Below are 24,814 nucleotides of genomic sequence, written 5' to 3' on the forward strand. Positions count from 1 at the left end.
CCAAACTGACGTGAATGAGAGACCAGATGAAAAGAGAAAGGGTTATAGGTGAGAGGTGCACCGTGTGGGGCCTCTAAGCTAGCACGAAAGGATGAGTGGTCGTCTGACATATGTTTATTAAACACGTAACTATATAAAGTCTCTGTGATTATGCTCTTATGAGGACAGTGCTGCCATAGCAACAGCTGTCAACCTAAAGACGTGCATTCGGAAAGTTATCAGACCCCTTTACTTTTTCCACATTTTGTTATGTTACAGCCTTATTCTAAAATTGATTAAATAAATAAATCATACATCTACACACAATACCCCGTAATGACAAAGCAAAAACAGGTTTTTGGAAATGTTTGCTAACTTATAAAAATTAAAAACAGAAATACCTTATTTACATAAGTATTCAGACCCTTTGCTATAAGACTCGAAATTGACCTCAGGTGCATCCTGTTTCCATTGATCAACCTTGAGATGTTTCTGCAACTTGATTGGAGTCCACCTGTGGTAAATTCAATTGATTGGACATGATTTGGAAAGGCACACACCTGTCTATATAAAGGTCCCACAGTTGACAGTGCATGTCAGAGCAAAAACCAAGCCATGAGGTCAAAGGAATTATCTGTAGAGCTCCGAGACAGGATTGTGTCGAGGCACAGATCTGGGGAATAGTACCAAAACATTTCTGCAGCATTGAAGGTCCCCAAGAACACAGTGGCCTCCATCATTCTTAAATGGAAGAAGTTTGGAACCACCACGACTCTTCCTAGAGCTGGCTGCCTGGCCAAACTGAGCAATCGGGGGAGAAGGGCCTTGTTCAGGGAGGTGACCAAGAACCTGATGGTCACTCTGACAGAGCTCCAGAGTTCCTCTGTGGAGATGGGAGAACCTTCAAGAAGGACAACCATCTCTGCAGCACTCCACCAATCAGACCTTTATGGTGGAGTGGCCAGACAGAAGCCACTCCTCAGTAAAAGGCACATGACAGCCCGCTTGGTGTTTGCCAAAAGGCACCTAAAGGACTCTCAGACCATGAGAAACAAGATTCTCTGGTCTGATGAAACCAAGTTTGAACTCTTTGGCCTGAATGCCAAGCGTCACGTCTGGAGGAAACCTGGCACCATCCCTACGGTGAAGCATGGTGGTGGCAGCGTTATGCTGTGGGGATGTTTGTCAGCGGCAGGGACTGGGAGACTAGTCAGGATTGAGGGAAAGATGAACGGAGCAAAGTACAGAGAGAGCCTTGATGAAAACCTGCTCCAGAGCGCTCAGGACCTCAGACTGGGGCAAAGGTTCACCTTCCAACAGGACAACGACCCAATGCACACATCCAAGACAACGTAGGAGTGGCTTCAGGACAAGTCTCTGAATGTCCTTGAGTGGCCCAGCCAGAGCCCGGACTTAAACCTGATCTCTGGAGAGACCTGAAAATAGCTGTGCAGCGACGCTCCCCATCCAACCTGACAGAGCTTGAAAGGATCATACCCAAGAAGACTCGAGGCTGTAATCGCTGCCAAAGGTGCTTCAAAAAGGTACTGAGTAAAGGGTCTGAATACTTATATTTCAGTTGTTGTTTTTTTATACATTTGCACCAACAAAAATAATGAAAAAAATTGCTTTGTCATTATGGTCTCATTAAACAAAGGGCATCACAACTTAATCACATTATACTGAAAGCCCCATGTCAATTAAATACTTCCAGAATACTGGTGGGGACAATCCAATTTGTGTTGGCATTAGTCCCGACTGTCTACCTAACACTGATCTAATCCCTTGATCAGCACACGTCTGTCTGACAATATCGACGTGGTTTGTTTCGTTAATATGCAAACAGGAGGTCAACAGCAAGTTAAGGTTAAAAAGCATCAAAATCCCTTAAAGGGGAATTACTACAATATGAATTAGGCTCCTCCACCAGAGTAGATTTTGGAGAGCATGTGGGGGAGGAGACGTATGCAGTCGGCAGTGAGCTTTCTGCATCTCTCCCTGCAGAAAACTACTCCCCCTCTCCAGAGATTCCCCTTCTATCTCTACAGAGGAACAGAGGGAGGAGGGAGGAATAAAATAAAGATAATAAAGGAGAAATCTCCTCTAATCTCCGTTCCCTCCTTCAAATGGTCCCACGTTGTGTGAGTGTCTGTGAGGGTACGACAGTATGTGGGCTGCTAGCTAATTATAGAGAATGATTAAGTAGGGGGAAGTGATCGAGCGCCAGCACTAACATCTGTTCCAGACAGGAGAAATGGGCCATGAGGAGGAGGAGAGGAGAGGAGAGGAGAGGAGAGGAGAGGAGAGGAGAGGAGAGGAGAGGAGAGGAGAGGAGAGGAGAGGAGAGGAGAGGAGAGGAGAGGAGAGGAGAGGAGAGGAGAGGAGAGGAGAGGAGAGTGGTGGGGAGATGAAGAGACAGTCATCCCCTGATCCCCTCAGTGAGGGCCCCAGGGCCGCCCTTGGAGAGTCATGGTTCTGCTGGTTAATATTGAGGTCTTTCTGTCTTGGCCACCTGACACAGTGACACCTGGTCCAACACTGCAGACACAACACACACTGCTACACAACATACAGACCATATACAACACACATAATCGCATACACAAAAAAAAACAAAGATTTGTGTAGATCACACAGGTACAAATCCTGGCACACACACGTTGATATTACATGAGACCTGAGGCCACTGAATGGTAAGAGAGAAGCAGTGAGATTAGTTAAGCTATTCCAGAGGAAATTGAACATTGTGTCACCCTGAGCTGAGTCTTTCTTCCTGAAAGCCTGTTTCTATTTGATCGCCTGAGTCATCCTTGTTCGAGAGGCATGTTGAATGCAGATCTGTGGAGGTTGTTCCGGTGGAGAGCTGAGTAGTTGTCTCCAGAGAGAAGAGATCACAGTATGTGGAAGCAAACTGGACAGCAGGGACCAAACTATACTGAACAAAAATATAAACGCAACATGCAACAATTTCAACGATTTTATTGAGTTATAGTTCATATAAGAAAATCTGTCAATTGAAATAAATTAATTAGGCCATGCCTGGGAGGGCATAGGCCCACCCACTGGGGAGCCAGGCCCAGCCAATCAGAATTAGTTTTCCCCCACAAAAGGGATTTATTACAGACAGAAATACTCCTCAGTTTCATTAGCTGTCCGGGTGGCTGATCTCAGATGATCCTGCTGGTGAAGAAGCCGGATGTGGAGGTCCTGGGCTGGCGTGGTTACACATGATCTGTGGTTGTGAGGCCGGTTGGACGTACTGCCAAATTCTCTAAAACAACATTGGAGGCGGCTTATGGTAGAGAAATTAACATTTAATTATCTGGCAATAGCTCTGGTTGACATTCCTGCAGTCAGCATGCCAATAGCATGCTTTCTCAAAACTTGAGACATCTGTGGCATTATGTTTTGTGACAAAACTGTACATTTTAGAGTGGCCTTTTATTGTCCCCAGCACAAGGTGCATCTGTGTAATGATCATGCTGTTTAATCAGATTCTTGATATTCACCTGTAAGGTGGATGGATTATCTTGGCAAAGGAGAAATGTTCACTAACAGGGATGTAAACAAGTTTGTGCACAACATTTGAGAGAAATAAGCGTTTTTTGTGCATATGGATAATTTATGGGAGAAAGAATCCAGTGGCCTCGAAAGACTCACGTCCTGCTCAGACAACTCATAACTTGTAGAACATGCTAAAAACATACTGAATGTATCCTATCAGCTTGCCCTTCCCATCCCACAGAGCAATGAGGGTAAAAAAGCCACAGGCTAAGCTTCACTCATCCTCCTAAGAGATGGAACATTCACACGCTTTCCGCATCTGCACTTATCTCATTTTAACAATCATCTCAGCCGTTTCAATTTCATTATCGTCACAATTCCTACACGCCTGTCTGAAAACTGGTTTTATGCAGCAAGCCTGAATGAAGCAGGGAAATTATAGACAAGGGAGAAAATATCGTAGGGCAAGGAAAAGCAAGCAACAACGTGAAAATAAGAGTTAGGTTATATGGAGGGAATGGAAAACATGTTTAGATATGCTGTGAGAGGCCTATTCATTATAAACCTAGTATACCAAAGATTAAGAACACCTTCCTAATATTGAGTTGCACCCCCTTTTGCCCTCAGAAGAGCCTCAATTCCTCGGGGCATGGACTACAAGGTGTCGAAGGCGTTCCACAGGGATGCTGGCCCATGTTGACTCCAATGCTTCCCACAGTTGTGTCAAGTTGGCAGGCTGTCCTTTGGGAGGTGGACCATTCTTGATACACACTGGAAACTATTGAGTGTGAAAAAACCAGCAGCATTGCAGTTCTTGACACACTCAAACTGGTGCGCTTGGCACTTAAATATTTTGTCTTGCCCATTCACCCTCTGAATGACATACATACACAATCCATGTCTCAATTGTCTTAAGTCTTAAAAATCCTTCTTTAACCTGTCTCCTCCCCTTCATCTACACTGATTGAAGTGGATTTAACAGGTGACATCAATAAGGGATCATATCTTTCACCTGGATTCACCTGGTCAGTCTATGTCATGGAAAGAGCAGGTGTACCTAATAAATATGGAATACTTTATATTCAGTGTGACAGCATTTCAGTGGCAAATGTTGTTTAATGTAATAGATGTCTAGTAATCCACCTCTGTTTCCACACAGAAACGTGGCATTGAAAGTTGGTTTTGCTGTATAAAGTATATGTAGTGCTAAATCTACATCTATTATTTAGAGCAGGGGTGTCAAACGCATTTTAGCTCAGGGGCCACATGGAGGAAAATCTATTCCCAAGTGGGCCGGACCGGAAAAATCATGGTATATATAACTTAAAAACAACAACTTCAGATTGTTTTCTTTGTTTTAATACGATCAACATACAACATAAAGCTGGAGCCTGAGGACAGTGTGTCCAAAATAGTACAAGCACAACATCACTATTAATCATAAAACACGTCAAGATTATTTGAAAATTCTAAAGAAAAAGAACACAAACACACAATGCCTCAGTGATTAACAGAACTGTTTCACAGATCACAGAACTATATCAGGGGGTCATTTCTCAGGCAGAAATGTAGATAAAAAGAATGAAATCCTGTTCCCCAAACAAGTGCAAGAACCACAGAGTCAAGAATAGGTTAAATATACAAATAAAATAAAATCAATTAAAAACAATAGCACATCAACATAAAAACATATAAACATAAAGCTGGAGCCTGAGGACAGTGTGTCCAAAAGCACAACATCACTATTAATCATAAAACACCTCAAGTTATTTGAAAGTTCTGAGGACAAAGAACACACAGAACACACAATGCCTCAGTGATTCACAGAAGTATATCACAGATCACAGAACTATATCAGGGTGTCTCATGTAGCACTTTAAGTGGGGTTGCATAGTTTATTTGACTCCTGATACCTGGCATCTTTTAGCTTTCACCAGCGCATCAATATCAGGCGTCACATCCTGAGTGGCAGCCAACTTCAGGATGTGATTCAAGTGCTTGTGCGTGAGCCTTGAGCGCAGCTTTGTTTTATTTATGCTCATTACAGAGAAAACTTGCTCACAAAGATATGTGGTTCCAAACATTCACAACAGTTTTGCAGCGAGGGGTGTCATGTTGGGGTAACCTGGCAAGAGATTCTGATTAAATGTGTCCAAGCCAGCTGCGGCAAATTTGCCCTTCAAATCTGAGTCACACTGCAAGTCTATTATTTCAAGTTGGATGCTGACGGGCAGATCAGAGGGATTCACGGTGAATGGCGAGCAAAAAACGTTGAAGTCTTTCTCCAGTTCACCAAAAATCTGAAAGCGTTGCTCAAACTCCCGTAACAGTCCCGTTATTTTATATTTGAACCGTTTCATGTCTGCCACATGTTGGGTCGCGCACACATTTTTCAGACAGGGGAAGTGAGCTGCATCACCACCGGCAAGTTGCGTCTCCCACAATGACAGCTTCAACTTGAAAGAACGTATGCTGTCATAATACTGCGTGACAACTTTGTTGTGCCCTTGCAGCTGTTTGTTCAAGTTATTCAGGTGCTCTGTAACATCCACCATAAATGCAAGGTCCTGCATCCATTCTGCGGAATGGAATTCTAACACTGTTCAATTTCTTCTCATAAATCAAAGAAACACCTCAGCACCTCGGCTTAACCATCTTACCTCAGTGTGGTATGGCAGGCCATAGATGTGGTCTTTCTTTCTGAGAAGGCTGTCAAACTGACGGTGATTCAGGCTTCTGGATCGGATGAAATTAACAGTTTGGATGACCACCTTCATGACATTATCCATCTTTAATGACTTGCAACACAAAGCCTCCTGGTGCAAAATACAGTGAAAAGTAAAAAAATCACGTCCTCCATTTGCAGATTGCACTTTCTCTCTGAACTTTGTCACAACTCCTGCTTTTTTCCCGATCATTGAGGGCGCACCATCTGTAGCCAGGCTGACAGCGCGGGACCAGTCCACTCCGACCCTGTCCAGCGCGCCGACGAGTGCGGTAAAAATATCAGCTGCTGTCGTTGTATCTGTCATCGGCACCAACTCCACGAACTCCTCGGTGACGGTCAATGTGTCATCAACTCCGCGGATGAAAATGGCCAGTTGTGCAACATCTGTAATGTACGTGCTTTCATCAATTGCAACCGAAAACGCAATAAATGACTTTACTTTTTGCTTCAACTGGCTGTCCAAATCCACTGAAAGATCGGAAATCCTGTCTGCAACTGTGTTTCTTGTCAGGCTGATATTTACAAAAGCCTGACGCTTTTCAGGGCACACAATCTCAGCTGCCTTCATCATGCATGTTTTTACAAATTCACCCTCACTAAATGGTTTTGAAGCCACTGCGATTTCATTAGCAATGAGGTAGCTAGCTTTCACTGCAGCGTCACTGATGTCTCGGCTGTGAGTAAACACAGACTTGACCTACTTGCTCTGCCCCGGTATAAACAGTTTGCTTGCTTAACACAATTGCTATTGCGCCATCCAGTGGACGCAATTGGAACAGCAGTTTATTTTATTGAAAAATTGCAGCGCATTTTTATACTTTACAAAATCATCTCGCGGGCCGGATTAAACCCGTTTGCGGGCCTGATCCGGCCCGCGGGCCGTACGTTTGACACCCCTGATTTAGAGGGTAGAGAGTAGAGCATCAGAAAAGCATTAGCTGTCCAGTTATTGTCATTGTTGGCCTGTTTTACTGATGTTAATAGCTGCTTTATCTAGATATCATTGTCCAAATGAGATGAATTAACAGGACAACATTCTGATCGAACATTGGAACAACTCCTAATAGCATTGTGTTATATTGATCCAGTTAGTCATCCAACTGAAACACTCTGGAAGCCAACTGCTTTCACATTCTCTCCCTTATTACTGTTCTGTTCTTCCTTTCTTTCTCTCTGTCCTCCTTGTTCTGTCTCTAAATCTCAGAAGACCTCTTGAAACCCTTTCTGATCTCTTAATTCCTCGACTCGATGTCCCTTCCTTGTTAATTGTCTGACTATCAGACATGGCACTGGAGATTGGCTTGTGTGGCAGCAGGTGTGACTGTGACTATAGCCACTTCCAGACAGTGGCTGTGGTGTCGTGAGTGTCACCATGTGGGAGCTGTCACAGATAGAGGTCAGTGATCTCATCTACTGCCTGATCCTGTCAGTGTCTGCCTGGAGACAGCAGGTGCACTTCAGAAAATGAGAGGAAACTCAGGATGTGAACTAACATGGCTGCCATCACTGCCACTTGTCCCGCTGAGTTCAGTGTTAGGGATAGAAATTAATAACACTGACAATAACCAGCACTTCACTCTGAGTCAGAGGACATTACGGTCTTGTAAGGACCTTTGTTGGCTTAGCCAGAAAGCCCACGTTCACAAACCGGGTGTCCAAGATACTTTTTAAGTATCTGGGCTGCCGCTGGGCTGAAACAGACTCTAGATTGTGGTTTAAACCCCCTCTTGTCTCAGAGAGGGAAGAGCAGTGAGAGAACAACAGTCGACGTTGTCACGGCGAGTTATTCACACCGTCACCCAGGTGGTGCTCAGTAGTGCTGGCTCAGTAGTGCTGACAAGACAAACAAGCACAGTGAGACCAGAGAGAGTAAGTGCACCTCCTTGTTACTCTTTCCCCTGGTGTTGTGTTCACAGAGTCCATGTGGAATCTGCTAATTGCACTTATCCCACCTCCTCTGTGGCCCCTCCATGGTTCCTAACAGGCATCAGTGCAGCCGACAACATGAGGAGAACATACACTGTGAGGAAGGAAAAACACAAGGGCCTGGTCCAGAGAGAGGAGAGGAGGGGAGAGGAGAGGGAAGGAGAGGAGAGGAGAGGAAAGCCATCTCATTTCAGGGATAGAGATACTGGTTTGACACACACACACACACACACATGCTACTCCTAAAACTGGGTTATTGTACAGTACATATTACTGGTGAGCTCTCAGTGCTGAAGATACTGCTCTCTCCGAAAGACGAGGACAAGTCATTAACAGACCCTTGTTTTCACTGACCTCCAGCTCCCTAGTTATGATTGAGTTGTGGACTATCTATCAGGAGATGAGAGTGGATTGGGCCAGGGATTGATTCTTGTCCCTCCAGCAGTGAAAGGTCTGAGCCATGTGCTTTAGTGTACTGGGAGTCAGTGAGACTAGCTAAGAACAGCTAAAGCCCTGTGGGCTAGAGCCTGAACTCTACTGGTGCTCAGTCAGGGAGGGAGCCAATGTGCAATGAACATGTTGCAGGCGACTGAACACTGCAGGCCTCCTCCTCCGATCCGACACACGGTAACCTAATAAATTAGTCAAAGGTTCAGGACACACATCATGTTTACGGTAATAATGATTTACATGCATAATGTAGTCTACATGTTCCAGTTGTGGGTGGCTCATGGCTGAGGTTGATGAATCAATTATCCTCTGCTCCCAGGTTTATGGAATCTTCTGCAGTCTGTGGTGCACGTATGTCATTTCACTACGAAGTGTGTGCACAGCGAGAGTTATTTACATATGAGAGAAACATATCCTCGACTCACACAGAGAGAAAATTGAGAAATTGTGTTTGAACATGTAAATATTTTCTAGCAATTTTGTTGTATCCTAGTTGTAAAGTATATCAAGATGTGAATATTTCCATATATCTAGATATTTCATATCATCCCAGACAGTCACTCTTTAGTTAAGCACTCTTCCTTAGTCCTCCAAAAAGTATCAGGGTGATACTTCTTACCGGATATTGAATTGACAGACTGCGCCACCCTTTATTAAACTGTCCAAGCAGTGACAAATGCATCCCAATCAATATCTGCCATCAACCCAGACAGAGACTGCAGATAGAACTGTACTTTATTGAACTGTGCCGAGGTCTACTCAAGCCAGAGTAGTTGGGAATATTGACCCATCAGTCGATACTCTGCAGTACTACCCACCATGGCTTCAGTGAGCTGCTTAAAGATCCTCTCCCACCACATACACACTGCTGGAGTGGACAGCACTACTGTTAGGGAATGAGCATGTTTTAGCTTGGCCTGCGGTGCATTGATCTATGAACTGCCACAGACATGTGGGACTACAGCAGAAAGTGAATCAATCCTGACTATCGTACTTTCACATGACAACACTGGTGGGTGGTTAGCAGAGGGGTCTCTGACTCTGAACCCCAAGCTGCTATTATGAAACGCCAACTCCTCCTCCCAGACTACAGCTTAAACTCTGTATATATCGGCACATGGTAAACCTGATGGGTCTTGCCTTTGTGTGGAGATGTGAGGGTGGTATACTATATGGACTTGGGGAGTATGAGAGCTAGAAACACTTTTCAATGTTTCTCTCCATCCTTCCCTTCCTCTGCTCTGAGGCAGGGCCAGAGCAGTCAATACTGGAGACCCTATGGTCTGATGGAGCAGTGCACTAGGTGGGTGTGGGCCATAGACCTCAAAGCAGGACAATTCCACACAGAAAAGAAACAAATGCTGCCCAAGGACTAGTCCACATAAGTCTTTATCTTCTAAGGCCTACATCAAGGCAACCGTTTATATCCAGATTACGCTAAAATGGATGATAAACTGGAGTTGTTCAGACCCACATTCTACAAAGCCCCCTGGTCTAGAGAAGTCCTTTGAAGTAGATTAATCCAAAAGATTTCCAGATAAGAGGAATTATCAACCCAGTCTTTTAGAAACGGGATGACACCAATCGACTATCTGACCATTAAACCATCTGAAGTGTAGAGGGGTGAAAGGGATGTAGAGGGGTGTAGACTGGGTGTAGAGGGGTGTAGAGGGGTGTAGATGGGTGAAGGGGGGTGTAGGGGGGTGAAGGGGGGTGTAGAGGGGTGAAGGGGGGTGTAGAGGGGTGTAGAAGGGTGTAGGGGGGTGTAGAGGGGTGGAGGGGGTGTGGAGGGGTGAAGGGGAGTGTAGAGGGGTGTAGAGGGGTGTAGAAGGGTGTAGGGGGTGTAGAGGGGTGTAGAGGGGTGTAGAAGGGTGTAGAGGGGTGAAGGGGGGTGTAGAGGGGTGTAGAAGGGTGTAGAGGGGTGTAGAAGGGTGTAGGGGGTGTAGAGGGGTGTAGAGGGGTGAAGGGGGGTGTAGAGGGGTGAAGGGGGGTGTAGAGGGGTGAAGGGGGGTGTAGAGGGGTGTAGAGGGGTGTAGAAGGGTGTAGAGGGGTGTAGAGGGGTGAAGGGGGGTGTAGAGGGGTGTAGAAGGGTGTAGGGGGGTGTAGAGGGGTGGAGGGGGTGTGGAGGGGTGAAGGGGAGTGTAGAGGGGTGTAGGGGGGTGTAGAGGGGTGTAGAGGGGTGAAGGGGGGTGTAGAGGGGTGAAGGTGGGTGTAGGGGGGTGTAGAGGGGTGTAGAAGGGTGTAGGGGGGTGTAGAGGGGTGTAGGGGGTGTGGAGGGGTGAAGGGGGTGTAGGGGAGTGTAGAGGGGTGTAGGGGGGTGTAGAGGGGTGTAGGAGGTGTAGAGGGGTGTAGAGGGGTTATAGAGGGGTGTAGGGGGGTGTAGAGGGGTGTAGGGGGTGTGGAGGGGTGAAGGGGGTGTAGGGGAGTGTAGAGGGGTGTAGGGGGGTGTAGAGGGGTGTAGGAGGTGTAGAGGGTGTAGAGGGGGTATAGAGGGGTGTAGGGGGGTGTAGAGGGGTGTAGGGGGGGTGTAGGGGGGTGTAGAGGGGTGTAGGGGGGTGTAGAGGGGTTATAGAGGGGTGTAGAGGGGTGTAGGGTGGTGTAGAGGGGTTATAGAGGGGTGTAGGGGGGTGTAGAGGGGTGTAGGGGGGTGTAGAGGGGTTATAGAGGGGTGTAGAGGGGTTATAGAGGGGTGTAGGGGGGTGTAGAGGGGTGTAGAGGGGTTATAGAGGGGTGTAGGGGGGTGTAGAGGGGTGTAGAGGGGTTATAGAGGGGTGTAGAGGGGTGTAGGGGGGTGTAGAGGGGTTATAGAGGGGTGTATAGGGGTTATAGAGGGGTGTAGAGGGGTGTAGGGGGGTTTTGAGGGGTGTAGGGGGGTGTAGAGGGGTGTAGAGGGGTTATAGAGGGGTGTAGGGGGGTGTAGAGGGGTGTATAGGGGTGTAGAGGGGTTATAGATGGGTGTAGGGGGGTGTAGAGGGGTGTAGGGGGGTGTAGAGGGGTTATAGAGGGGTGTAGGGGGGTGTAGAGGGGTGTAGAGGGGTTATAGGGGGCTGTCGGGGGGTGTAGAGGGGTGTAGAGGGGTGTAGAGGGGTTATAGGGGCTGTAGGGGGGTGTAGAGGGGTTATAGAGGGGTGTAGGGGGGTGTAGAGGGGTTATAGAGGAGTGTAGGGGGGTGTAGAGGGGTTATAGAGGGCTGTGGGGGGGGTGTAGAGGGGTTATAGAGGGCTGTAGGGGGGTGTAGGGGGGTGTAGAGGGGTTATAGAGGGGTGTAGAGGGGTGTAGGGGGGTGTAGAGGGGTGTAGGGGGCTGTAGGGGGGTGTAGGGGGGTGTAGGGGGCTGTAGAGGGGTTATAGAGGGGTGTAGAGGGGTGTAGGGGGGTGTAGAGGGGTTATATAGGGGTGTAGGGGGGTGTAGGGGGGTGTAGGGGGCTGTAGAGGGGTTATAGAGGGGTGTAGAGGGGTGTAGGGGGGTGTAGGGGGGTTATATAGGGGTGTAGGGGGGTGTAGGGGGGTGTAGGGTGCTGTAGGGGGGTGTAGAGGGGTGTAGAGAGGTGTAGGGGGCTGTAGAGGGGTGTAGAGGGGTGTAGGGGGGTGTGGAGGGGTGTAGAGGGGTGTAGATGGGTTATAGAGGGGTGTAGGGGGGTGTAGAGGGGTGTAGAGGGGTTATATAGGGGTGTAGAGGGGTGTAGAGGGGTAATCCACACATTGTCTGAATCCCACATTATTTAGTCAATCAACCTGAGGGTAAGGTCTCTTTAATGAAGTTAAGAAGAGCTGTGGAGACATTTTAACAGGAAGGCAATAAAATAGTCCCGTAAATAAGCAAAAAGACTGGACACATAATCCATAAGTAATGAATTAAGAGAAGAAGCTTCCGTACATCTAAGTCAATTTGAATAATTAAAGACGAGGAGAGAAGAAGAGAAGAGATGTACACTGAGTGGACAGAACATTAGGAACACCTGTTCTTTCCATGACTTAGACTGACCAGGTGAATCCAGGTGAAAGCTATGATCCCTTATTGATGTCACCTGTTAAATCCACTTCAATCAGTGTAGATGAAGGGGAGGAGACAGGTTAAATAAGGATTTTTAAGACTTAAGACAATTGAGACATGGATTGTGTATGTCTGTCATTCAGAGGGTGAATGGGCAAGACAAAATATTTAAGTGCCTTTGAACAGGGTATGGTAGTATGTACAAGGTACACCGGTTTGAGTGTGTCAAGAACTGCAACACTGCTGGGTTTTTCACGCTCAACACTTTTCCCTGTCTATCAAGAATGGTCCACCACCAAAAGGACATCCGGACAACTTGGCACAACTGTTGGAAGCATTGGAGTCAACATGGGCCAGCATCCCTGTGGAACGTTTTTGACACCTTGTAGAGTCCATACCCTGACGAATTGAGGCTGTTCTGAGGGCAAAGGGGGGTGGAACTCAATGTTTTGTACACTCATGTTTTGTATACATGTGCTGCTGTCCCGGGTGTTAGCAAGCGCAGGCAGGCAATGAGAGGACGAACAGAGGAGAAGAAGAAAGTTCACCTCTCTCCACCCTCCTTCTCCTTTTCTCCTCTTTCGCTGAAGACACCAAGCAGCTGGGATGCATCATTGAGAATGATTTGCGGTACATATAAATTTTCATCCGAAATATATTAGGTCAAGCATCTGGAAGGTCAGTGGGGTAATGGCTATTGTTTATTTTATGAGAGCAGGAAGCTGAGCTGGAGAGTTAATCATGTGGATGAGGGGATTCAGGTGGAGGCAGATTCCCTGTTTAAATCACTGTGTCAGCTTCCAAAGGTCAGTCGCTGCACAATGACAGTAAATACCTTGGAACTGAGTGGCCATCATCATAATTTTGAAGCACTAGTGCGCTATTTTGGATGTTGCATTTGGTTATCTGATGTAATTTCTCGACAGGATGTGCCAGTCTTGTGTGTTACATCATCTTTTTATAGACAATCACTGCTGTTGATGGACAGAATGAACATGCTTATGGCAATAATAGTGGCGGTCTGACCTGTATCTCTACTCCATAGCCCATGTAGACCGTGACGGTGTAGGTGCAGTCCACAGAGGAGTAGTAATGAGAGCTGGACGGCTGGGGCATCTCTATGTAGCCCTCTGGTGCTGTCAGGTTGAAGATACAGGGAACTGCAAGGACAGAAAACACAGAAAGGAAAACATTGAGGAACAGTGACACCCCCTCACTAACCGGCATGGAGTGGAGCGAGCTGGAGAAGACCCCCCCCCCCCCATATTAGTAGTGTTTCAAGGTTTTCAAATTTTCTGCCCGAATCAATTTCTGGTCGCCTTGAGGTCTTTCTGCTCAAGTGCTTTCTTTTATTTAGACCTTTCTGAGTTTCTATCAAAGAGAGGGATGACAACAGGAAGTTACTGTGTGTGTGCTTCGTATGTAGGCACGTGTGTGTGTGTGTGTGTGTGTGTGTGTGTGTGTGCGTGCTTCGTATGTAGGCACGTGTGTGTGTGTGTGTGTGTGTGTGCGTGCTTCGTATGTAGGCACGTGTGTGTGTGTGTGCTTCGTATGTAGGCACGTGTGTGTGTGTGTGTGTGAGTGTGTGTGTGTGTGTGTGTGTGTGTGTGCGTGCGTGCTTCGTATGTAGGCACGTGTGTGTGTGTGTGTGTGTGTGTGTGTGTGTGTGTGTGTGTGCGTGTGTGCTACGTATGTAGCCCCGTGTGTGTGTGTGTGTGTGTGTGTGTGTGTGTGTGTGTGTGCGTGCTTCGTATGTAGGCATGTGTGTGTGTGTGTGTGCGTGTGTGTGTGTGTTCTTCGTATGTAGGCACGTGTGTGTGTGTGTGTGTGTGTGTGTTTGTGTGTGTGTGTGTGTGTGCTTCGTATGTAGGCACGTGTGTGTGTGTGTGTGTGTGTGTGTGTGTGTGTGTGTGTGTGTGTGTGCTTCGTATGTAGGCACGTCTGTGTGTGTGTTTGTGTGTGTGTGTGCGTGCTTCGTATGTAGGCATGTGTGTGTGTGTGTGTGTGCGGGCTTCGTATGTAGGCACGTGTGTGTGTGTGTGTGTTCTTCGTATGTAGGCATGTGTGTGTGTGTGTGTGTGTGTGTGTGTGTGTGTGTGTGTGTGTGCGTGCTTCGTATGTAGGCGTGTGTGTGTGTGTGTGCGTGCTTCGTATGTAGGCACGTGTGTGTGTGTGTGTTTGTGTGTGTGTGTGTGTGTGTGTGTGTGTGTGTGTGTGTGTGTGTATGTGCGTGCTTCGTATGTAGGCACGTGTGTGTGTGTGTGTGTGTGTGTGTGTGTGTGTGTGTGTGTGTGTGTGTGTGTGTGTGTGTGTGCGTGTGTGTGTGTGTGTGTGTGTGTGCGTGTGTGTGTGTGTGCGTGTGTGTGTGTGTGTTTCTCAGACATATTGGGAGATTTCCCCATCCTGCCCTTCATTAGTTGTGAAGGGGTCCCAATGGGTAAAGCACAAATGAAGCAGAGACTGCCTCTGGAGCGTTCCACTTTACGATTCCAACCTGGACTCAGGGGTAGACATAACATAGTAAACATAAATCGTGTAGCTCAGTTGGTAGAGCATGGCGCTAGCAACGCCAGGGTTGTGGGTTCGATTCCCACGGGGGGACAGTATGAAAAAATTTATGCACTCACTAACTGTAAGTAGCTCTGGATAAGAGCGTCTGCTAAATGACTAAAAATGTTAAATCTCCCATCCAGTTAGTATGATATGTTACGTTTCGTATGGTATGTATTAATTTGTGCATGTCCATCATCCAATATGTATGACATGTTACGAATTACAATTCGTATGATATGTTACCAATTGCAATTCGTAAAAAAAATGTTATGAATTTGCTATACTTGGCTAATGTTAGCTAGATGGCTAACATTAGCTAGGCTAGGGGTTAGGGTTAAGGGTTAGGAGTTAAGTTAAAAGGTTAAGGTTAGGGTTGGCTAACATGCTAAGTAGTTGCAAAGTTGCTAATTATCTAAAATGCTAAAGTTGTCAGTGATGAGATTTGAACACGCAACCTTTGGGTTGCTAAACATTCGTGTTATACGTTAACCCATCCACTCCGACCAACCACCCTCCTTTTGTTTTTTGCCTTAAGTAACCATCTGTCTTCTGTAGCCATACCAAACGTATCATTTCATACTCATTTTAGTGTATTTACGTTTATTATGTTACGTCTATCTAGTCTATGAGACCAGGCTGAAAATTCTCCTTCTTCACTCCCACCGTAACACAAATGTGTCTCAATATCTAATGTTTGCAATCTGGTTTCCACTCAATTTCAGGAGCTCTTGATTGAGTGTGAGAGGAGCAGGAATACTGATGTTATAATTAATTTAAGCCCCTTGGCTGTTTAGATATGTGAGCTGCAAACAGAGAGGATTGAGAGAGTGAGCACAGTGGTGTCTCAGACAGACAGACAGACAGACAGACAGACAGACATAGGGCTGCTGTGCTGGAGAGGGTGAAACACAGCCACTTTACAACCCACCAAGGCCCAGGATTATCTCTAGAACTGCATAATTAGAATCTGAGCATGAGGTTCATTATACAGTCCCTGGAAACTGGTGTTAGATGTGGTGCAGGATATTGTATCTGATAGTAATTAATACACTGTATGTCTCTGGGTAAGAATAGGTGATCATTAGAAGTGTGTAGCTACATAGGCTGGCTGTGTTACATTACCTGGGTTGTGCATGGTGGTGATGATGGTGGTTGTGGTTATAGTGGTCGTAGTGGTCTCGTCATCCACATCAACAGATACTGCAGACGTCCCCATCGCTACCCCATCACTGGCGTGGCTCATGTTGTGTTCTGCTGACTTCCCTGCATCCTTCTCCGCTAGAGTGGTCAAGGCTGGGGGAGTCATGGTGGATGCAGCGGCCAGGTTGGGGGTGTTTGAGTGGGGAGGGGGAGCAGAGGTGTGCATGACAGGAGTGGTCAGAGTATCCATGGCATCAGCTTCCTCCTCTGTCCTCCTCCCCCTGCCATTGGTCAACGCCCCTCTCTGAGTCACAGAGACACGCCCCCCTGGAACAGAGCTGCCCTGTGTTGCCAACGGTGACGTAGCTGTTGCCACAGTTGAAGTGGTTGAGGCAACATCGGAGAAAGCCAGCGTGTCCTTATGTGGCACCGTGTGAGGGGAGGAGGGGTCCCTGGCAAAATGGGGACCTGAGGGTGGCATAGTGGGGTGGGTATCCACACCCCCACTGTCCTTAAAGAAATGCCCCTGTCCTTGGAGGGACTCCTGTAGGAGGAAGCCCTTGTAGAGAGGGTGATGGTTGGGGACATTCAGGGGAGGGGCGGTTGTCACCAGGGGGATCCCTCTGTCAGTGTCCCGTGTGGTGGGGTACGGGCTGGGGCTTCCACTCACAGACTGTCCCCTCTGTGTGGCGGACATCCCATCCTCAGAATACGAGCCTGGAACAACACACACAGAGCACATACAGTGAGCTTCAAAAGTATTGGGACAGTGACCATTGTTTTAGTTTTTCTCATCCATATCGGGTGAATCGTTTAGAAATTACAGCACTTTTTGTACATAGTCCCCCCATTTTAGGGAACCAAAAGTATTGGGACAAATTCACTTATGTGCATTAAAGTAGTAAAAAGTTAATTATTTGGTCCCATATTCATAGCACGCAATGACTGCATCAAGGTTGTGACTCTACAAATGTGTTGGATGCATTTGCTGTTAGTTTTGGTTGTGTTTCAGATTATTTTGTGCCCAATAGAAATTAATGTCAAATAATGTATTGTGTCATTTTGGAGTCACTTTTATTGTAAATAAGAATATAATAAGGCATAATACATTATTTACCATTCATTTCTATTGGGCACAAAATAATCTTAAACACAACCAAAACAAACAGCAAATGCATCCAACAAGTTTCTAGAGTCACAAGCTTGATGTAATCATTGCGTGCTAGGAATATGGAACCAAATACTAAAGTTTTGACTACTTAATACACATATAAGTGAATTTGTCCCAATACTTTTGGTCTCCTAAAATGGGGGGACTATGCACAAAAGGTGCTGTAAATTCTAAATGGCTCACCCTCAAATTAAAGCTGACAGTCTGCACTTTAACCTCATAGTCATTGTATCATTCCAAATCCAAAGTGCTTTAGTACAAAGCCAAAACAAAAAAAAATGTGTCAATGCCCCGATACTTTTGGAGCTCACTTTACATACCAGGTAAATCTAGTGTCACACAGGAAAGATAATATCCCCCCCAAACTGTTTAAAGCAGTGAAGCACAGCGCTGTAACATACGGTACGTTTTGATAAGAGGCCCTTTTGAAAACACAGGGGAGTAAAGCCCAACGAGATTCTCTGTGATGTCAATGGTTTCTCCTCCTCCTCATCAATTAATAAGATTAAATATTAATTATTTAGCTGCTTTATTGAGCCTATATGATGGCCTACGTCTGGTGGGGGAAATTAAATGGATGTCCCCTGTCCCCCCTTATGCACCTGTAATCTAGAGCTCTCCAGGAGCCTGACATCCTACAGCAGCCTACCAAGAGCCTGTCATCCTACCGCAGTCTAACAGGAGCCTGTCATCCTACTGCAGCCTACCAGGGTAAGTGCTCCTCTCTTCACAATGCTTAATTTCCACAATAATAGCTCCCCCTCTAAGCGCTAATAGCAATATTTTCAAAAAATCAGAGCCCATTGTATCAGATTTGACATATCCCACCCAGCGCCAGGCACCTTTTTCACAAGGTGGCACAAATTGCTCAGAAGCACACTGAAGACATTGAATGTGGGCACCAGGTAAAATAAAATATGATATCTCAAAACAAACTGAACTGACTGACTATATTTCTATACCCTCCTTTCTATGACGTGTAAAAAAGCACAATGTACACACTTCTTCTCCCAGGAGCAGCATGAGTTTTGTAAAATAATCAACTCAACTTGGCTGGGATTAAATCAAATCTACACTCGGTAGTCATATTCATGGTAATGACACATGAAAGCTGTTGCCAGGGGAGAGAAGCTATCAGTAAGACTGAAAATACACACATAGAGATTGTAGATACTGTAGCTCATTGCTGGTAAAAGTAAAACATTTTAAACAATACTGTGTCGTGGAAATTCTACACAGGGACACTCGAAGTAATCTTAAATGAATAATTGTTTATTATCAGAGCGCTGGAGAGGTTCCAACCAACTCAATGCACCATATGTACACATGTCGATCAGGAGCTCCAACGGGGCAGTCCCTTTAGTTCCCTTATATACACGTTACATAGTCACAGTGCATAGAGTTGGTTCCGGCATGTGTCTGGCACGTCTCCTATCTTAACTTAAAGAACATATTATGGGCGTTCTACCAGATGGTGCTAAGGAGGAGGTCATGATGGCCCCCCCTCATATCTTTACCAGGCACAGGCAGGAACCAATAATTGTTTATGACACCAAAGACAAGAATAACATTTTCAAGACTGTTTCTTTTACTGCATTTCAAATACTAATAGTATTATTAAAATAAAATTAGTATTTGAGGCTTTACATCAAATGTCTGACTGATAATAGGCTCTCAGAATCAGATCTACTATAATATTTTATAGTAGTACTATCAAAAACAAATGTCTTTGAAGAGGTAGCAAACAGCACACTGTAAGGATCAAATGGTATTACCATAGATATATACTGAATAACCTGTATAACCACAGGGTATTTGTTATAAACCCTATACACATCTCCCTCTCTCCCCCTTTCTCCTTTCCTTTGTCAGAAGCCAACACGTCAGGAGACACAGGCACAGAGCGATTCAGAGAGAAGGGAATAGCCTCAGCTGCACTTTGATGTTTATCATTTGAGTTTTCTAAAGGCCACACCAGAAAAAAAAAGTTTATCTTGAATAAAACATGAATTCAATATGAACTCCAATGATTAAAGTTCTGAGAAACCTTAACATCATGGCTATGAGGTCTGGGCTCAAGGCTTCACAAAACATGGAAGCAAAACCCCTTCTTAGGGAAGCACGGTCAATCCAGTTTAAAGAAATCCAGTAGATTCCTCTTGAAAGAGAAGACCCATACTCTTGCATTTTATATTGAAACCACATTATGCACACACACAAACAAACAAACAAACAAACAAACAAACACACACACACACACACTGACTGAAAGTTAGCTAAATCATCTCTACACTGTACCATGAATAATTGAACACCATGGTGTCATTTTCACCTGAGTAGCCTGGGTCTCCCTTGGGTCTGGGCCTGGGTAAGGATCTTAAAGCAGAGTGGTGCTCTCGCTCTTGAATCAACAGTAGTACACAGGGGCATGTGTTCAGACCAGGGGTTGGAACCGGTTCAGGGAACAGAACAGAAAACCAGAAAATAACTAGATTTTTCCAAGAACAGAATCAGAACCGGGAACAAAAGTGATCTATACAACTCCGGATCAGAACTGTTGTTTTAAAAGCATGGGAACCGGTTAATAACATTATTTTACATTCCAGGCATTTTTTTCCAGCCCCACAAAAAAACGCAACAAAGCACCTTTGCCAGGCTACCTGCCCCTCCCCCTCGGAAGCATAGCTGTAGCCTGACATTACAAACATGATTCAGAAGATAGGGAGAGAAATGTTTAATTAGAGATGAATGGATTAACTTCTTCAATGCTAGTTAGGGATACTAACTACATTGGATTATTAACTACAAAAAGGTAAGATGTGTTTTTAATTCTGGTGCCGCTCTGCACACACAAGCTTGTTAGCTAGCTAGCTTCTCTGGTCCAACATTAAGCCAACTTTGAAGTTCAGAGACATTTAAATTCCCTCCATAGAAGCCGCTCCTCAGTAGGTACAATTCTGTGGGCCTAAAAGCCAATTTATGCTTGATCTGAAAATGTGGTCGGAGGCGCCATATGGATGGTGTGAAGCAATTGCGGAGCCTCTGGAGGCACGCAGAGGCCAAATTGAGCTCCATATTGTGCCATGCGCCTCCCCAATTTTGTAACAATGCGGAGGGCTTTGTATAACTCCTTATTGACATGATTGGTTGACGGGGAGGTCCTGTATAAACACAAACTCACTTCCTTGACAAGATAGTGCATGTGGTCCTCTGTAGCTCAGCTGGTAGAGCACAGCGCTTGTAATGCCAGGGTAGTGGGTTTGATCCCCGCGACCACCCATACACAAAAATGTATGCACGCATGATTGTAAGTCGCTTTGGATAAAAGCGTCTGCTAAATGGCATGTTATTATTATTATTATTATCACAAGATGCCCAGCGCTTCAAGCCAAGCCTCCACCCTCTCTCACTCTCTCCCACCCGCAAAATGCCAGTCGCGCCCTACACTTGTCTTCCATCACGCATGTAAACAACTCACTGAGCTATAGCTTGCCCACTCCATAGCAAGCTGCTTTATCCACAATGCATGATTTGTGAAGTAATTTAATGTCGAGCTAAATGTAAAACAATTCTAATTTCCGAGGTTTAAAAAGGAACAGAAAGGAATGATATAAACCGTTATTTTGTTTTTATTAGAATCAGTTCAGAACTTTATTTTGCTGGTCAGAACAGTGGAACGGTTCCAAACCATGGTTCAGACAGTGGTTTCTCTCTCGCACCCTCTCCTTAACCGCACAGTTTTCCTCCATATCATCCACCCCGCCCCGCACAGTCACGCACGCACACACACTTATCGTGAGGAGCATCATGACCAATGACATTCCTATTATGGAGGACATATTAATAGTGCACTAGAGATATAAAACCAGTAAGGATGACAAGGAAAGGGGAAAACTCTGACTGTGCCTCAAATGCAATGTCTTTCATTTGGGTCCTGCTAGATTGTTTCGCCCACTTAAGTATAACACACACAGGGCCTGATAATGAATCTATTGAGATGGCACAGCGATGGCTATGTGCTGTTAGCAGACTCTAATTACGTGGGCAGAGAAATCAGAGAGACACTGTGCTGTAGCCCAGTTATAATTTACATTACACAGACCAAGCTTTCCACAAAGCGCAGAGCTACAGACAGCATGGATAACAGGGCACTTACATTTACATTTACGTCATTTAGCAGACGCTCTTATCCAGAGCGACTTACAAATAGGTGCATTCACCCTATAGCCAGTGGGATAACCACTTTACAATATCTTTTTTTTTTTTTTTTTTTTTAGGTGGGGGGGGGGGGGGGGGGGGGGGTAGAAGGATTACTTTATCCTATCCCAGGTATTCCTTAAAGAGGTGGGGTTTCAAATGTCTCCGGAAGGTGGTGAGTGACTCCGCTGTCCTGGCGTCGTGAGGGAGCTTGTTCCACCATTGGGGTGCCAGAGCAGCGAACAGTTTTGACTGGGCTGAGCGGGAACTATGCTTCCGCAGAGGAAGGGGAGCCAGCAGGCCAGAGGTGGATGAACGCAATGCCCTCGTTTGGATGTAGGGACTGATCAGAGCCTGAAGGTACAGAGGTGCCGATCCCCTCACAGCTCCATAGGCAAGCACCATGGTCTTGTAACAGATGCGAGCTTCAACTGGAAGCCAGTGGAGTGTGCGGAGGAGCGGGGTGACGTGAGAGAACTTGGGAAGGTTGAACACCAGACGGGCTGCGGCATTCTGGATGAGTTGTAGGGGTTTAATGGCACAGGCAGGGAGCCCAGCCAACAGCGAGTTGCAGTAATCCAGACGGGAGATGACAAGTGCCTGGATTAGGACCTGTGCCGCTTCCTGTGTAAGGCAGGGTCGTACTCTCCGAATGTTGTAGAGCATGAACCTGCAGGATCGGGTCACCGCCTTGATGTTAGCGGAGAACGACAGGGTGTTGTCCAGGGTCACGCCAAGGCTCTTCGCACTCTGGGAGGAGGACACAATGGAGTTGTCAACCGTGATGGCGAGATCATGGAACGGGCAGTCCTTCCCCGGGAGGAAGAGCAGCTCCGTCTTGCCAAGGTTCAGCTTGAGGTGGTGATCCGTCATCCATACTGATATGTCTGCCAGACATGCAGAGATGCGATTCGCCACCTGGTTATCAGAAGGGGGAAAGGAGAAGATTAGTTGTGTATCGTCAGCGTAGCAATGATAGGAGAGGCCATGTGAGGATATGACAGAGCCAAGTGACTTGGTGTATAGGGAGAATAGGAGAGGGCCTAGAACTGAGCCCTGGGGGACACCAGTGGTGAGAGCACGTGGTGCGGAGACAGCTTCTCGCCACGCCACTTGGTAGGAGCGACCGGTCAGGTAGGACGCGATCCAGGAGTGAGCCGCACCGGAGATGCCCAGCTCGGAGAGGGTGGAGAGGAGGATCTGACTTGACTCACACACACACAACAGTGGTGATAATTCTAATACATTTCGAGATTTCAGAATAGCATTTTCTCTCCAGCCTTATTCTGTCAAAGTATGATCATCTGTTTTTATTTGAAGCACATAGAACATATTTGACATCTTACAATTTATCACATACAACAAAATGTAATTTACAGCACCGTGATGAGATACTGCTTCAACATGTGAACAGGAAGTGAGAAGAGAATAATGGGAAGCTTCCAAGCCTTGAGCAAATCAATCAAGTGGTGTATGAAAAGAAATACCAACCAAAGATGTCAAAATAGTGTGTTCTGCATGGCAACATGCACAATAAGACAGTCTGATTTGATTTCTCTCTGTCTTTGGAGTTCCCGTGTCCTGTCTGAACAGGCTTCGCTTCCCTCCCTCAGAATATGAGGAGTAGGTGGATAATATCGTAAGAACCATCAATTGCACAGTTCTCTGCCAGGACAGTTGCATGTCTGAAATGTAATATTGACTTCACAAAAGTCACACAATATAGGGCTAGGGGATAGCTCATATTGATTAGTTATGGAAGAACACTAGCTAATAGAGCCCCACTGTGGAGGTGTCCAATCGTTTTTCCACCATTCATTTTTCCCATAGGGGATTTTAGAAACACTTCAAATAAGGGCTGTGTTTTGTGTAGACTTACCCTGTCGTGACGTTTTGATAACCATGTAAATCTCTCTCGGGACAAAGTGACTTTTATCAATATATTCGGCTCTATTTACTCTCAGATTCGAAAATACTAATTAGCATCAAAGTAGACATCATGCAAAACTACAAATCCCTGCAAGCTCCCGCACGTCATCTCTAGCTGACACATTTGCTAACAGGTATTATGTCAATTTAAAACGTGCACAAGACAGTTCACAGAATTGTCCATTTAAAGAAATGTAGCCAATTTATTCATTGCTACATTTATCTAACATTAGATAGTTAATCCGGAGATTCTTACCTTTGCCTTGATTCGGCAGTCTTGTCCAGATCATCATGACATTTGTAGTTCTTTATGATAGCCACATTAGCAGCTAATTAGCGTTTAATTTTTTGGGGGTAAAGACAGCCGAATATATTGATAAAAGTCACCTTGTCCTAGAGAGATTTACATGGTTATCAAAATGTCATGCCAGGGTAAGCCTACACAAAACACAGCCCTTATTTGAAGTGTTTCTAAAATCCCCTATGGAAAAAATGAATGGTGGAAAAATGATTGGAACCATTTCCCTGTTTGACCGCTAGGTTTTATGGGTATTATGACTCATACTGTGGTACTCTATAGGGGAGAATAGAGGCTGAGACCAGAAACACATTCACACGGAGGCCATTTTCCCTCTGGTCCTGTAAAACCATGTCCTTTACACTCACCCAATCACACCCAGCCAGGCACCTTTGGAAAACGTCATTCTCTCATCTCCATAATGACCAGGGACAAAGCCAGAGCAGGTTAGATCAATGCAAGGACACCTGCTATCAGTGGAGCTGTATTGATTTGTGGATCTGAGAGGAGAGCACTGATGAACTCTGCTGAGGTGAACTGAGCCTGCTACTTTACCCAGGCAGGAGAGGAGAGGGAGCAGAGAGCAGCACAGGACCAATACCAGATACCCATCTCCCTTGCAACAAAGTGCAACACAGTCTTGGACAAGGACATGCTCCTTTCTTACAAGTGCTTGTTGCATCGTTATTTCAATGTTTCTATCTCAAATCATCAAAGTTTATTGGTTGCATACACAGTTTTGCAGATGTTATCTCAGGTGCAGCGAAATGCTTATGTTTCTAGCTCCAACAATGCTTCCTTCTGATGTTTTGAGTAGGTAGCCAGTGAAGGATGGTTGTAAGAGGAGGACATGGGAAAACAAGGAAAGACTATTGATTTTACTGAGTTACAGTTCATAGAAGGAAATCAGTCAATTTAAATAAATAAATTAGGCCCTAATCTATGG

General features: G+C 45.7%; 1 protein-coding gene across 1 annotated transcript in view; it reads right to left on the reverse strand.

Moving 5' to 3' along the window:
- The window catches only part of LOC311106194 (seizure protein 6-like), a gene marked incomplete at both ends in the record, with an annotated part of 154,489 nt that overhangs the window by 57,890 nt on the left and 71,785 nt on the right, over nt 1-24,814 (reverse strand). The window contains 2 exons of the mRNA XM_084148506.1: nt 13,607-13,740; nt 16,256-16,990. Of these exons, the coding sequence (XP_084004632.1) occupies nt 13,607-13,740; nt 16,256-16,990 (869 nt within the window). The remainder of the gene's footprint in view (nt 1-13,606; nt 13,741-16,255; nt 16,991-24,814) is intronic.

This window comes from Coregonus lavaretus (assembly GCF_964263955.1).
Source record: "Coregonus lavaretus genome assembly, chromosome: 30".
NCBI lineage: Eukaryota > Metazoa > Chordata > Actinopteri > Salmoniformes > Salmonidae > Coregonus > Coregonus lavaretus.